Genomic DNA, 14,591 nt, shown 5'->3' with positions numbered 1-14,591 from the left:
TTAAAAATCATAAGAAAGAAGTATAACTAAAATTTACCTCAAACGGCGCTAAATTTGAAAACAGAAATATGCGTGCATACCCAGACGCTCAAAAAAGAACGCTTGAGGACTAATCTGCCACATAGTAAATGCATGGAAAATAGACTACAATTTGATAATGAGATTAGTTATGATACTGATATAAAGTACTACATGTAGAATGTTTAAAGATTGTAGGAGTCTGGGGGGGCAGTCTAGGTGGCAGTCAGGGGGGCAGAAGTAGCTACTAGGGGGGCGCTCGCCCCCCTTGCCCCCCCTCTGGCGTCGTCACTGTGGTGAAGTTGTATTCATTTAAATCAAAGTAGCAGAGATGGTAGTAGTTCTCAGCGTCCCACCACACCATGTAGCAGTGAGGTACAAAGAATCTCATTAAAGGTGCTCAGATTTGCAAGTTAGTAACCATTCAAGACCTTTGTGCACGTATCTTAATATGATAACTGTTTAGTTTGTCTTCGGCGACACTCGGCCGAAAAAAAGTAACAGCTTTTTCAGGCCTAGCATCTTAAGTGAGGTTCTTCCTGGGTTTTCCTCATTCGCGCCAGGCAAATGCCGGGATGGTACCTAACAGTGGTGCTAGGACGCTTCCTTCCTTCTCTTTCATCGGATAGTGTGCTCGCCGAGGGACGTCATCCCTCATGTACGTGACGGGCTAAATGACCTTAGATGCCGACAGCCCAGAAACCTAATTCCTAATTCCCTATTGGAACCAGTAATTATGTAAGTGTACTACTTCAAGTTTCAGTGTTGAATTCGTATTATTTGGATAACTACTGTAGTTTCACACAATGAAACGAAGCTCACTTGATTTTTTCCTCCATGTTCTTCTCTCGGTATTTAACACAGAGTAAACGAATTTATGCTATAGAAGGTGGTAGTGTCTTTTATTTAGAAGGATAAATAATAATAATAATAATAATAATAATAATAATAATAATAATAATAATAATAATAATAATAATAATAATAATAATAATAATAATAATAATAAATAATAATAATAATAATAATAAAACTTACCATCAGATGTTATTCCCCATCCACTGACTGTAATAGTTAGACCTTCATATGTTTCTGATCCTCTTGCCAAAGCAATTGGTTTCACAAAATCTAAAACATAAAGATCGCCATTTAGTTGGTGTTTTTTTTTTTTTTTTTTTTTTTTTTTACTAATATAAGGAAATTAATGGTCAAATATTGTTATACAGGTTTAAACAAAACTGTTTTAACAAAATTTCAGCTTCATGATAGGTATTTAATTTTGTCTTGGTATCTTCCATGAATTATTGAACATAATGTGAAAATAATTTATATTACTTGGTAAAGTTTTTATTTATCTGGATTTATTCAAGTCGTTGGGCGTTGAAGTTTGTTATAATAACGTAGCAGATGCCAGGGCAAAAATACTTGAAAACTTACTGTTAAAAGTAGCAGCATTGGATAATTGCACAAGAGCTATGTCATTATCCACTCTGTTTCCATTGTAGTCCTCATGCACAATGACTGCCTGTGCATTAAGGATTTGCTTTCCAATTTCATTATTGTCATTGAGATTTTGTGCTCCAAGATAGACTTCAATGCTCCTAGCCCTACAAAATATAAGAGAAACATGTTACTGTTGTTTTGACACGGAGGTAATTTCCATTTCGTTCAAATGAACATTAAAAAAGTGCGAAGAAGACAAGAGGAAAATAATACATCCTAATACTACATAAAAGTATTAGTATTATGTTTCTATAGAAATTGTACCTATCAACTCCTACTTCACTAAAAGCAAAATGAAAATACGTCTCATAGACTAGTCTATATCCATATAATACGAAATCATCTCACAGTCAGTTTGTGAGTAATGTTAAATTACTAATAGTTACTAATCACCGCTCCGATATGTTACTTTCATAATCATATTTAAAAACCTCAGTAACTCGAATTTTCGTATCTGTGAACCTCTATGAGTCGAAATTTACCTCTATAATTCGAATTTCTCTTGATGCGACCTCGATAACTCAAAGCTATAGTTCTATGCTTTTACGTAATTGTCATTGTTGCTAGTGTGTACTGTAATTGTGTTTTACTCATGTCTAGATATGAAAGCCCTATCTAAAATAATACATGTAGGGCCTACAGCAGTTTACTTACTACAACTACAACACTTCACAACTTTAAGTTCTAGAGGTTGAACAAATAAAATTACGAGTTATAGAGAATAGGGATTGTATAGTCATTTTTAATGAGGAGCATGGAACCTCGATATCTCGAATTTTTGTTGTGGCCATCTTGATACCTTGAACCTTGATTACTCGAAAAACTTGATAGCTCCAATTTTTGTGTATTTCCTTCAGTTTTTAGTTATCGTGGTCTCTCTGAAATTAGTTGTTAATGAAATTAACAGCAGGAAACTAATTTCCGTTTTTGCCTCTTACAAGCTTCGATTAACAGGAACTGATGCAATAGTTATAATAAGCGATGATATAACTAAGGAAGTTACAAGAATTAAAAATTTGTTTTTTTTTCTTTCTTTCCTTCCTTAAACGGAATTCTCTAAACGAATATATGTATTCAATTGGAACCCTAGCTGTTAAACCTGCCATATGTTTTTCATAAGAATACGGGACATCTTCAATCTCTACCCCCGGCCAAACTTTCCAGAACAATATATATTTTTGGAAACATTTTAACTCTATTATTTGAAATGGATACAAAGAAGTAGCGAATAATTCGTTCTCAGGAAACTTTACGCTTCTGGAGAACTCCTATGAATGGTTTGCATTTAGATTTACACATGAGATATTTCTTCTATCTGAATATGCTATATTATTTAAGAATGTAGCAGACGAAAGAAAATCATTCACCTACAATGTCCTATATAAACACAATACTATGCTTTAGATCTGACACAGCTGAACTTAACATCAAAACTTTTTATGACCTTTGATGTGTAAAATTCAATGAACTGAGGCTCTAGTTATAATCATTTATCTTCCCTGTGCTTGTAGATCTAGAAGCACTTGCAGTCATCTTATGTTGGCTTGTTTTCTCGAGTTGAAGAATGTCCGAGTTTCCTCCACATGCAATAAAAAAGTAGCATTGCGAATTTTAGTCAACTTCATAGTTCAACTTTGTTGCTTACAGAATAGGATATTGTCCTTCTAATTAAGAAAAAAAAAGTGCACTTCCGTTTAGGCATTCTTATTGACACAAAATTGGAACATTTCACTTGTATTATTAATAACAGCTTAGCTCGTGCACTCGATCAAAGATTTGCAGATCAAATTGACTGCCAATGGACAACTGCAACTCTGAGTGGACTTGCAGAGCTATGAAATCGCAGAGAGGAGTGTGATAACTTGCAGCAAGCTGTTTGTCACAGCTTATTGTTCATTCATCAATAACAGAGTTGCCAACCAATGTCAGAATTTTTGAATCTTTTTTATTGAAAGCAGAAATGGCACGGGACTAAAATACGGGACATTTACGGGGACGCGGGACCTCCGGGTCCAAAATCAGGACTGTCCCGTTTTTTTACGGGACATATGGCAGGGTTACTAGCTGTTCTCCCAGGTATATGTATACTCGTTTGAAGCACCTGGCTGGAATTCCGTCTGGCAAAAGTTCAGTTCTAAGAATTTTAACTACATATACGAAAGCTAAATAAAATGTTCTATAACATAACATTGATACCATTATAAGTAAAATAATAACGTGAACAAAAAAAAATTGATATGTATATGTCATTATGATAGAGTCTTCTTCTTCTTCATCTCAATCATAGGTTGGTAAGCAACATGGAAATTTTAAAACTTTTCTCTCCTTTGGGAGAGCTGTTTTATACTTTCATAAGGCCTCTTCTTCGTAACTTCATCTAGATATTCTATCCTTGGTCTTCCTCTTCCTGGTTTTCCTTTTGCCTTTTCCCCTATCAGCACGGTGATACAATCGGAGTTCTGGATAAGATGGCCAAACATACTGTTTCTTCTTTTTCCTAGTAGCATTTCTTAATACTGTATTTGGAAATTATTTGTCTACCAAAGAACGAAAATATTACCAAAGTATATCGAAATAGGATTTTAAGAATAGAGAAAACAACAAGGTATCGAGGTTTGTGAATTACTTTCGATTTTTTGGCGTCCTGTAAATGTTATACACGCGTGTAATGTCAAGATAATTTATTTTACCATCATTTTGAACCGTTAAGTGTGAATAATCTTCTCTTCTTTTCTTTCTCTCTAAAATTTAATTTGCATAGAGAAGTATTATTTCTTCTTGAAAATAATTTGTATATTTTTGGGCTTTCATATGTACACAAATAGATACCTGAACCCGTTAGTGGAAATTGATCATTAATTTCACTAAATATTCAAGTAATACTTCATAAAACCATACAACTTGAATTCTATGTTTCTTATAAAGGAAAACAGTACATATACGTAGCTTTAGTTCAGAAATATTACCAGAACAACTTTTGTGAAAACGCAAATCCTTTCTTTACTCAAGCGCTGTGGTGGCTTCGTGGTAAAGCATTCACATCTGGTAAGTGGGGTTCCTGGTTCGATCTCACCTCGTGCCAAGTGGGCTTTATGGTGGACAAAGACCGTGTGTGTGGGTTTTCTCGGTGTTTCCCATGTGCTCCCACTGTTCTTATTCCACCATTTCATTCAGTTTTATCACCACCGTTTCGTTTAGCTACACGGCATAACCAAGAAACGTTATATATATATATATATATATATATATATATATATATATATATATATATATATATATGTTTCACGTTCTATGATTGTGCTCCAAGGGAAAGGTAGACGGTTATGGTGATAACGAATGAAAACCACACACAACGCCCATTGCATTGCAATCTGCTGTAATAAAAGCAATGCGGTCATTCAAATTATTTAACGTGTTCTATGAGTAGTATAATAAGTTATCTTAGTATTAATTATATTGATACTAGTAGCACCTTTAACAGTATTATTTGTTTCATAACAGCACATTCGCCCGATTGGATTTAAAATTTCTTACCAACTAAAACAGATATTACTTCTGGTATTGAAACATGACATCGACGCGTGCGTCTGTCATACAAATTTATGAATGGAGTAGGAAATTCATTGTGTACCATCTGTTGAAGACGTTCCTCGTCCGGGTCAAGCACATCGAATGGTAACACCAGAGAAGATTGAAGCTGTGATAAGGGACAATATAGAGTGAATCTGGATGAAGTAGCTATAATGATTGGCAGAAATCAGGAATCAACTCTAAAATTATCCACGATGTGCTCCGGTTTCGGAATGTGTCCGCCAGGACGATATCACGCCAGCTGATAGACGAGCTGAAACAATAATGTATTGATGTGAATGAATTTTAGAAGACATTCCTTACTGGATAGGAAACATAAGTGGGTTATGGAAGCAAGAAAGCGAGCATAGAATGATGGCATTCTTCATCGGAAACAATCATTTGCAGGGAAGTTAATACTTACTCTCTTCTGGAACCAACAGGATGTCATTATAGCCTAGGGAACGCACATTCAATAATACTTCGTATTCCGAACTCCAAAATTATACTAAACCTACTATACGAACCAGGCGATGCGGACTACAGGCAACAAATGTCCTTCTGCAACATAATAATGAACGAAGTCATGCCATTGCCTGTGCAACGGCTGCGATCATTGAAAATCTTTATTTCGAGTGTTTACCCCATCCTCCTTATTCATCTGATCTCGTCTTAGTGGTTTCCACATATTTGCACCTCTTAGAGAGTCACTAGAGAGAAAGAAGTTGCAATCTGATGAAGCGGTGGTGCATGACTGGCTTCGTAGTCATCAAAAAAGCTTTGTTCAGGGCCATTGGGACACTTCGAAAGTGATAGGAAACATGTATTGAGCTTGGAATGGATTATGTAGAAGAATGAAATTCATGTATTTCACATTCACTTCATATTAAAGAAAAAAGTTTTCGAAGTTTTCATTTTGACTGACCCTTGCAACACTAGAAGATTGTTGCTTTCGTAAGTATAGAAGAGATATACAATTTTAATTACCACTTTAAATCTGAGAAAATTTTAACAACCGGTTCTGGCGAACCAGATGAGTTACACTGTTGAATAAAAGCAATATGCTCTGTCAAGGATAAAGGCATGGGCGACGGCAGCAGAGACAAAGGTGGAATTGCTCTACCATGGATTTGCGAAAGAAATTTGTTCTTGGAAATACATGCCAAAGTACATTATATTTGCTTACTGACCCACTAGAATATATAATATAAGTCTATTTAATGTAGCCAAGAAAGTTTTGCAATGTGTCTCGATACCAATTATTTTAAATTAAGAGTTATGTGCATCAAGGTTATGTGCATTAAGCGTCATGTGCAAGCGTTTCCTTACAGCAGAGGGTGTGCTAGGCATGTGCCATTTAGGTGTCCCCTACTTTTTAGGTACCCGACACTTGGCACATGTGATATTCATGTGCTAAGTATGTACTTCAGCTACCTACAGTTTTAGGTACTTGTTATACCTAATTGATATTTGCAACTATGTACCACAACTATGTAGCATTTATATACCTGACTCAGTTTCGCACTCTATCTGTATTTATGTCGTCACTTGGGACATATATCTATCATGTTCTAGGTATATCCTTTAGGTACATATTGTTTCAGATACCCTAAGAGCACAAGATGTGCTAGGCATTCGCCTTTTAGATGTAAATTCATCTCCCACATTTGATCCATTTGTTGCTTCTTTTTCTAAGAGATTGTGTACTAGAAGCAGCAAACGCATCAAACTTAATTAGATGGCAACTGTCGCCGATCATTTGAAAGTGAATATGGTAGAACCATGAAATAAAGTAAATAGACACTCGTCAATTTGTTATAAAATTACATGACGAGCAGATTTTATCTGATTCCAAACGGTTATAGTCGAATATATACGTTTAAAGGAGCATTCTGATTAGCCGAATGCAAAAGACCTCAATAATTTATCCCTCTACAAGCAACGTTCTCTTCATCGGCTCTGTGGCCAAGTCAGAAGAGCACGCGGCTAATAATCCAAATTTTTGTGGTTCGCGCCCACACTAGGATAGCCCTACATTTTTGTACTTGTTTAAAGTGTTGTTTAGACTCACCTTAATGAAAACACATTACGCATATAGGCGATTTAACATATTTTGAGGGAGTAATTTTGTGGTTCATTGACGCTTACGACTTGGGGAATATACCTAGAACCTACTAGGCGTGTTCCCTAGGCACATGCCTGACAAGGAACATAATGCCTAGGGGCGGATATAGACTGTGACTATCACTTGCCATCCATGTGATTTCTTTCACAGAAGTATATAAGGCACATACTGGAAACATTCCCATGTACCTGAGGGAACATGGTAGGCATATGTCTGTTATGTAATTGTGCTGTTAGGGTTTTGACTCTTCCCCGCCCTTGAAAAATCCTACGTGTATTTCTGGATAACAATGTTCTTACTCGGAACTGCTATTATCTTCAAGTGTGCATAGTAGGAACTAATACTGAAAGATAACGTGACATGTTTTGAATATATCCCACTATAGACAAGAAGTTTGAGAATTCATACTTGAGCGTGTTGCTATCGAAGATTATGTGAAATATAAAGTACGCATGTACATGAAGAAATGAAGTAAGTTAGATAAACTGATGGATTTTAAGAAAATTAATTTTAAGTATCTCGGTAGATAGGTCACCTCTGGCGCATGAGGTCACTGGTTCGATTCAAATTTTCGTCAGTAGGGATTATGAAGGGCACATAGTGTGTATGGATCTTCTCGATATTTTCCCACTTATTTCAGTCCACATTTCGTTAATCAATATTACTGATTTTTGTAAGGCCGATTATGGAATGTTAAACTGGCAAATTAAAATTCTGCACGGTACCACCCGTGCTATTCGCATGGTTTTACTCGCTATCAGTCTCAAATTTATCTCTCGCTCTGGATTATGGACCAAATCTGTCAGTGCAAGCAAGTGGGTAATAAAATATTTTTAATTTAACTCAGTTTAAGCCGTATTTGGTCCAGAAAACGCCATTTTATGGAATTTTAGCCACTATGATTATGGCCCCTGAAGTAAAGCTGCACTGGGGAATAACATTGCATTTACAAAATATCATGTTTGAAGAAACTAAGAGTCTATTTTGTCGAAAAGTTCGGATTTGTGTAATGATATTGTATAAACATACTTATTCGTAATTTGCGCCTTAGACTCATCTATAGAGCAGGGGTGTGCAACTTGGAACAGTGGGTGGGCCAATCACAGAGCACTAAATTGTGTCGCGGGCCTCACTGTAGGTATATCATTTTTACGACAATTGAATAGTATAGTATTAAATGATGGAACATGTTCATCGTAATTTACATCACAATAACACAAAACAACTGTTATACTGGTAACCAAAATATTTACTCACTAAAGAGAAGCAGAATAATGTATTTAGAACTTTGTCGGTACATCTAGCAATCCTTATAACAAGGGAAATTTCCTCCAAGTACCTGCTCTTACCAAGTGCTTGTTTTATGGGCGTTACCGATGAAAAATTTTCAGTTCACTCTTAACTGGTTTTGTGAAAAAAGAAAAATTATAACAATTATTGTTTTCAATAACTAACCAGCGGGCCGGAATACAGGGTTAGGTGGGCCGCATATGGCCCGAAGGCCAACTGTTGCACACGGTTGCTATAGAACGTTTCACTCTTAGATTGCAGTACAAAGTAAATGGAGCGCGCTGTTGCCACATTTCTTCCACCGTATGTATTCTTCTGAAGAAAGAACAAGAAAGACAGAAAGAGTGACTGAGTCTATAAATAAATAAGCCCTTTCTTAAATTCATACATTTTCATTCCTTTTGTCATTCCATTCGCGCAAATTCACTTGGAACGGCGAATTAGACGGTACGAAACAACAGTCTAATAATTGCGTGTTAGAGGTTTCCTTTTATGATGGTTTATAAATCGTTGCAATAAAATGTTGATGGGGGCAATACGATCTCGAGAGAACATATGAAACGAATAGAAGACATAGGATTGAAATAAATGGCAGCCTAAACAGTTCCACACAGAAATTTCCTGTACCAATTGTGCGGCAAACTAAGTAATAGCAATCAGTAAGATACTGCTACTGAAGTTGGATAAGAGTGAAAATTGGAGTAGGGTGATAGTGAAATGTGACGAGAAAATATGACGTACGAGAAATCGCAGTGGGTTAAGTCCGGTAATTTTGGTGGCCAACGTAGAAGCTGGTGATCATTTTTACCTGACCGCCCAATCCAGCGGTGTGGCAGTCTGTTGTTGAGGAAATTTCTGACATTGTGATGAAAGTGACATGGAGCTCCATCCAATTGATAGATGAAATTTGCACTGTCATGTTCGAGCTGTGGCATTAGCCACGTAGTAGGCATTTGTAGAAATGTTTGTCCAGTCACAGTTCCTTCGTGAAAGAAGTACGGACTATAAACTTTTGAAGATGAAATTGCCCAAAACACATTCGTATTCGGTGAATCACGCACAATTTCACAGATTTGGTGAGGCTCCTCAGTTCCCCAAATGCGAACATTTTGTTTATTCACTCATCCTGTCACATGGAACGTAGCATCATCACTGAAACAAAGTTTGTCCAAAAAATCATTATCAACACTGCACAACTCTTGAAATGACTCACAAAAAGTCTTGAGACACATGTGATCATTAGATGTTAAGTGTTGTAGCAACTGCAATCGATACGGATACATCTTTAAATGTTTACGCATTACGCGCCAAACAGTTGTTTGAGGCATTTGAAGCTCTTTGCTAACTCTCCTTGTTGACTTTTGTGGGTTGCGTTGAAAACTGGTTCGAACCCTTTCGACATCTGCCTCAGAAGTGGACGGCCTACTGGGCGATTTTTCTTTACAAATGCATCCCGTTCTGTTGAATTTGGCATACCACTTACGTATGGAGTTCTTTGATGGTGGATCTTTATGAAATTTTGTGCGGATCTCGCGTTGAACACTAACAAAGACCGACAAACGTGAAACTATAACACGCAAAATGCTCTCTCTGCACCACAGGCAGTCATCTTGGAACTAATCACTCTGACACCTAGCGGATAAATTTTAAACTACTACGTTCGTTCCAGACAAAACTTCAGGATAATATTGTATTTCCATAGAGATTTCATTGTTAATAGAGTATTATCACTTATTATATATATATAAGACTAACATTCAGACATTGGGAGCGTATAGTTCATATTTTCTCTCTTAGAAGAAAGGCAAATTTCAATCGTGGGTGAATATAAGTACAGAGAACACTTGCATCAGAAAAGTAATTCAGTTAGCAATAACATAAATCACAAAAATGCAGTAGGTACTCAAACAAAACAAACTATTTCTTCAGGAGATCAATATCTATGGAAGAGGAAAAAGTAGACCAATATCTCTTTAAAATAAAACTCCTAATTCCTGGTGATAAAAAGTTATTAGTTTTTGTAATTGATCCATTTACAGTTTGCACGTGGTCCCTAATGTTTTGAATGCTGACAATTTTGGCAATAAAAGTTGGTTTCGTTTATAATTCCATTTCTCTTATTTATTTTGAATACGCAGATGAAGTTGGAAAAAGCGTTTATAATAAATAACTTCAAGAAGTCACAAAGTAGAATGGAAAGGCTCTTTGTTCTTTCCCCCATGTTTCTTTAGGAAGCATGAAAGAAACAAAATGTATTTTCGGAGGGTTTGATAATTCTGTTTGGTTTCATTTCCTGCCCCAATGATCTGTGCCTTGTTGGCTGTCACTATGCGTAATTTAAAGTTGCAACTTGTGCGTTTGTTTAGAACAGATATAATGCGGTTTCTTTTCATTCTTCTTCTGTTTGCAGACTGACATTATTTGTCTGAAGTGTCAGAAGTGAGTATAGAAACCAGGAAGGTTCAGTTTCTATTCACCATTACATTTATCATCATCACCATCATAGGTGTTCTGCCATTTTGGCAGGTCACTTGCTGCAACTGAGATGGAGCTCCATGTCACTTTCATCACAATGTCAGAAATTTCCTCAACAACAGACTGCCACACCGCTGGATTGGGCGGTCAGGTAAAAATGATCACCAGCTTCTACGTTGGCCACCAAAATTACCGGACTTAACCCACTGCGATTTCTCGTACGTCATATTTTCTCGTCACATTTCACTATCACCCTACTCCAATTTTCACTCTTATCCAACTTCAGTAGCAGTATCTTACTGATTGCTATTACTTAGTTTGCCGCACAATTGGTACAGGAAATTTCTGTGTGGAACTGTTTAGGCTGCCATTTATTTCAATCCTATGTCTTCTATTCGTTTCATATGTTCTCTCGAGATCGTATTGCCCCCATCAACATTTTATTGCAACGATTTATAAACCATCATAAAAGGAAACCTCTAACACGCAATTATTAGACTGTTGTTTCGTACCGTCTAATTCGCCGTTCCAAGTGAATTTGCGCGAATGGAATGACAAAAGGAATGAAAATGTATGAATTTAAGAAAGGGCTTATTTATTTATAGACTCAGTCACTCTTTCTGTCTTTCTTGTTCTTTCTTCAGAAGAATACATACGGTGGAAGAAATGTGGCAACAGCGCGCTCCATTTACTTTGTACTGCAATCTAAGAGTGAAACGTTCTATAGCAACCGTGTGCAACAGTTGGCCTTCGGGCCATATGCGGCCCACCTAACCCTGTATTCCGGCCCGCTGGTTAGTTATTGAAAACAATAATTGTTATAATTTTTCTTTTTTCACAAAACCAGTTAAGAGTGAACTGAAAATTTTTCATCGGTAACGCCCATAAAACAAGCACTTGGTAAGAGCAGGTACTTGGAGGAAATTTCCCTTGTTATAAGGATTGCTAGATGTACCGACAAAGTTCTAAATACATTATTCTGCTTCTCTTTAGTGAGTAAATATTTTGGTTACCAGTATAACAGTTGTTTTGTGTTATTGTGATGTAAATTACGATGAACATGTTCCATCATTTAATACTATACTATTCAATTGTCGTAAAAATGATATACCTACAGTGAGGCCCGCGACACAATTTAGTGCTCTGTGATTGGCCCACCCACTGTTCCAAGTTGCACACCCCTGCTCTATAGATGAGTCTAAGGCGCAAATTACGAATAAGTATGTTTATACAATATCATTACACAAATCCGAACTTTTCGACAAAATAGACTCTTAGTTTCTTCAAACATGATATTTTGTAAATGCAATGTTATTCCCCAGTGCAGCTTTACTTCAGGGGCCATAATCATAGTGGCTAAAATTCCATAAAATGGCGTTTTCTGGACCAAATACGGCTTAAACTGAGTTAAATTAAAAATATTTTATTACCCACTTGCTTGCACTGACAGATTTGGTCCATAATCCAGAGCGAGAGATAAATTTGAGACTGATAGCGAGTAAAACCATGCGAATAGCACGGGTGGTACCGTGCAGAATTTTAATTTGCCAGTTTAACATTCCATAATCGGCCTTACAAAAATCAGTAATATTGATTAACGAAATGTGGACTGAAATAAGTGGGAAAATATCGAGAAGATCCATACACACTATGTGCCCTTCATAATCCCTACTGACGAAAATTTGAATCGAACCAGTGACCTCATGCGCCAGAGGTGACCCATCTACCGAGATACTTAAAATTAATTTTCTTAAAATCCATCAGTTTATCTAACTTACTTCATTTCTTCATGTACATGCGTACTTTATATTTCACATAATCTTCGATAGCAACACGCTCAAGTATGAATTCTCAAACTTCTTGTCTATAGTGGGATATATTCAAAACATGTCACGTTATCTTTCAGTATTAGTTCCTACTATGCACACTTGAAGATAATAGCAGTTCCGAGTAAGAACATTGTTATCCAGAAATACACGTAGGATTTTTCAAGGGCGGGGAAGAGTCAAAACCCTAACAGCACAATTACATAACAGACATATGCCTACCATGTTCCCTCAGGTACATGGGAATGTTTCCAGTATGTGCCTTATATACTTCTGTGAAAGAAATCACATGGATGGCAAGTGATAGTCACAGTCTATATCCGCCCCTAGGCATTATGTTCCTTGTCAGGCATGTGCCTAGGGAACACGCCTAGTAGGTTCTAGGTATATTCCCCAAGTCGTAAGCGTCAATGAACCACAAAATTACTCCCTCAAAATATGTTAAATCGCCTATATGCGTAATGTGTTTTCATTAAGGTGAGTCTAAACAACACTTTAAACAAGTACAAAAATGTAGGGCTATCCTAGTGTGGGCGCGAACCACAAAAAATTGGATTATTAGCCGCGTGCTCTTCTGACTTGGCCACAGAGCCGATGAAGAGAACGTTGCTTGTAGAGGGATAAATTATTGAGGTCTTTTGCATTCGGCTAATCAGAATGCTCCTTTAAACGTATATATTCGACTATAACCGTTTGGAATCAGATAAAATCTGCTCGTCATGTAATTTTATAACAAATTGACGAGTGTCTATTTACTTTATTTCATGGTTCTACCATATTCACTTTCAAATGATCGGCGACAGTTGCCATCTAATTAAGTTTGATGCGTTTGCTGCTTCTAGTACACAATCTCTTAGAAAAAGAAGCAACAAATGGATCAAATGTGGGAGATGAATTTACATCTAAAAGGCGAATGCCTAGCACATCTTGTGCTCTTAGGGTATCTGAAACAATATGTACCTAAAGGATATACCTAGAACATGATAGATATATGTCCCAAGTGACGACATAAATACAGATAGAGTGCGAAACTGAGTCAGGTATATAAATGCTACATAGTTGTGGTACATAGTTGCAAATATCAATTAGGTATAACAAGTACCTAAAACTGTAGGTAGCTGAAGTACATACTTAGCACATGAATATCACATGTGCCAAGTGTCGGGTACCTAAAAAGTAGGGGACACCTAAATGGCACATGCCTAGCACACCCTCTGCTATAAGGAAACGCTTGCACATGACGCTTAATGCACATAACCTTGATGCACATAACTCTTAATGTAAAATAATTGGTATCGAGATACATTGCAAAACTTTCTTGGCTACATTAAATAGACTTATATTACATATTCTAGTGGGTCAGTAAGCAAATATAATGTACTTTGGCATGTATTTCCAAGAACAAATTTCTTTCGCAAATCCATGGTAGAGCAATTCCACCTTTGTCTCCGCTGCCGTCGCCCATGCCTTTATCCTTGACAGAGCATATTGCTTTTATTCAACAGTGTAATTCATCTGGTTCGCCAGAACCGGTTGTTAAAATTTTCTCAGATTTAAAGTGGTAATTAAAATTGTATATCTCTTCTATACTTACGAAAACAACAATCTTCTAGTGTTGCAAGGGTCAGTCAAAATGAAAACTTCGAAAACTTTTTTCTTTAATATGAAGTGAATGTGAAATACATGAATTTCATTCTTCTACATAATCCATTCCAAGCTCAATACATGTTTCCCATCACTTTCGAAGTGTCCCAATGGCCCTGAACAAAGCTTTTTTGATGACT

The 14,591-nt window shown here is 36.6% G+C and overlaps 1 protein-coding gene across 1 annotated transcript in view; it reads right to left on the bottom strand.

Moving 5' to 3' along the window:
* LOC145685325 (transmembrane protease serine 9-like) overlaps window positions 1-14,591 on the bottom strand; it is an 88,216-nt gene that overhangs the window by 31,423 nt on the left and 42,202 nt on the right. Inside the window, exons 11-12 of the mRNA XM_081757699.1 lie at window positions 1,456-1,625; window positions 1,057-1,146 (exon numbers count right to left, since the gene is read on the bottom strand). Coding sequence (XP_081613825.1) covers window positions 1,057-1,146; window positions 1,456-1,625 — 260 coding nt within the window. The remainder of the gene's footprint in view (window positions 1-1,056; window positions 1,147-1,455; window positions 1,626-14,591) is intronic.

This window comes from Thermobia domestica, chromosome 5 (assembly GCF_964235325.1).
Source record: "Thermobia domestica chromosome 5, izTheDome1.hap1.1, whole genome shotgun sequence".
NCBI classification, from domain to species: domain Eukaryota; kingdom Metazoa; phylum Arthropoda; class Insecta; order Zygentoma; family Lepismatidae; genus Thermobia; species Thermobia domestica.
The sequence above is the reverse complement of the archived record's forward strand: the minus strand, read 5'-3'. Positions and strand labels throughout refer to the sequence as shown.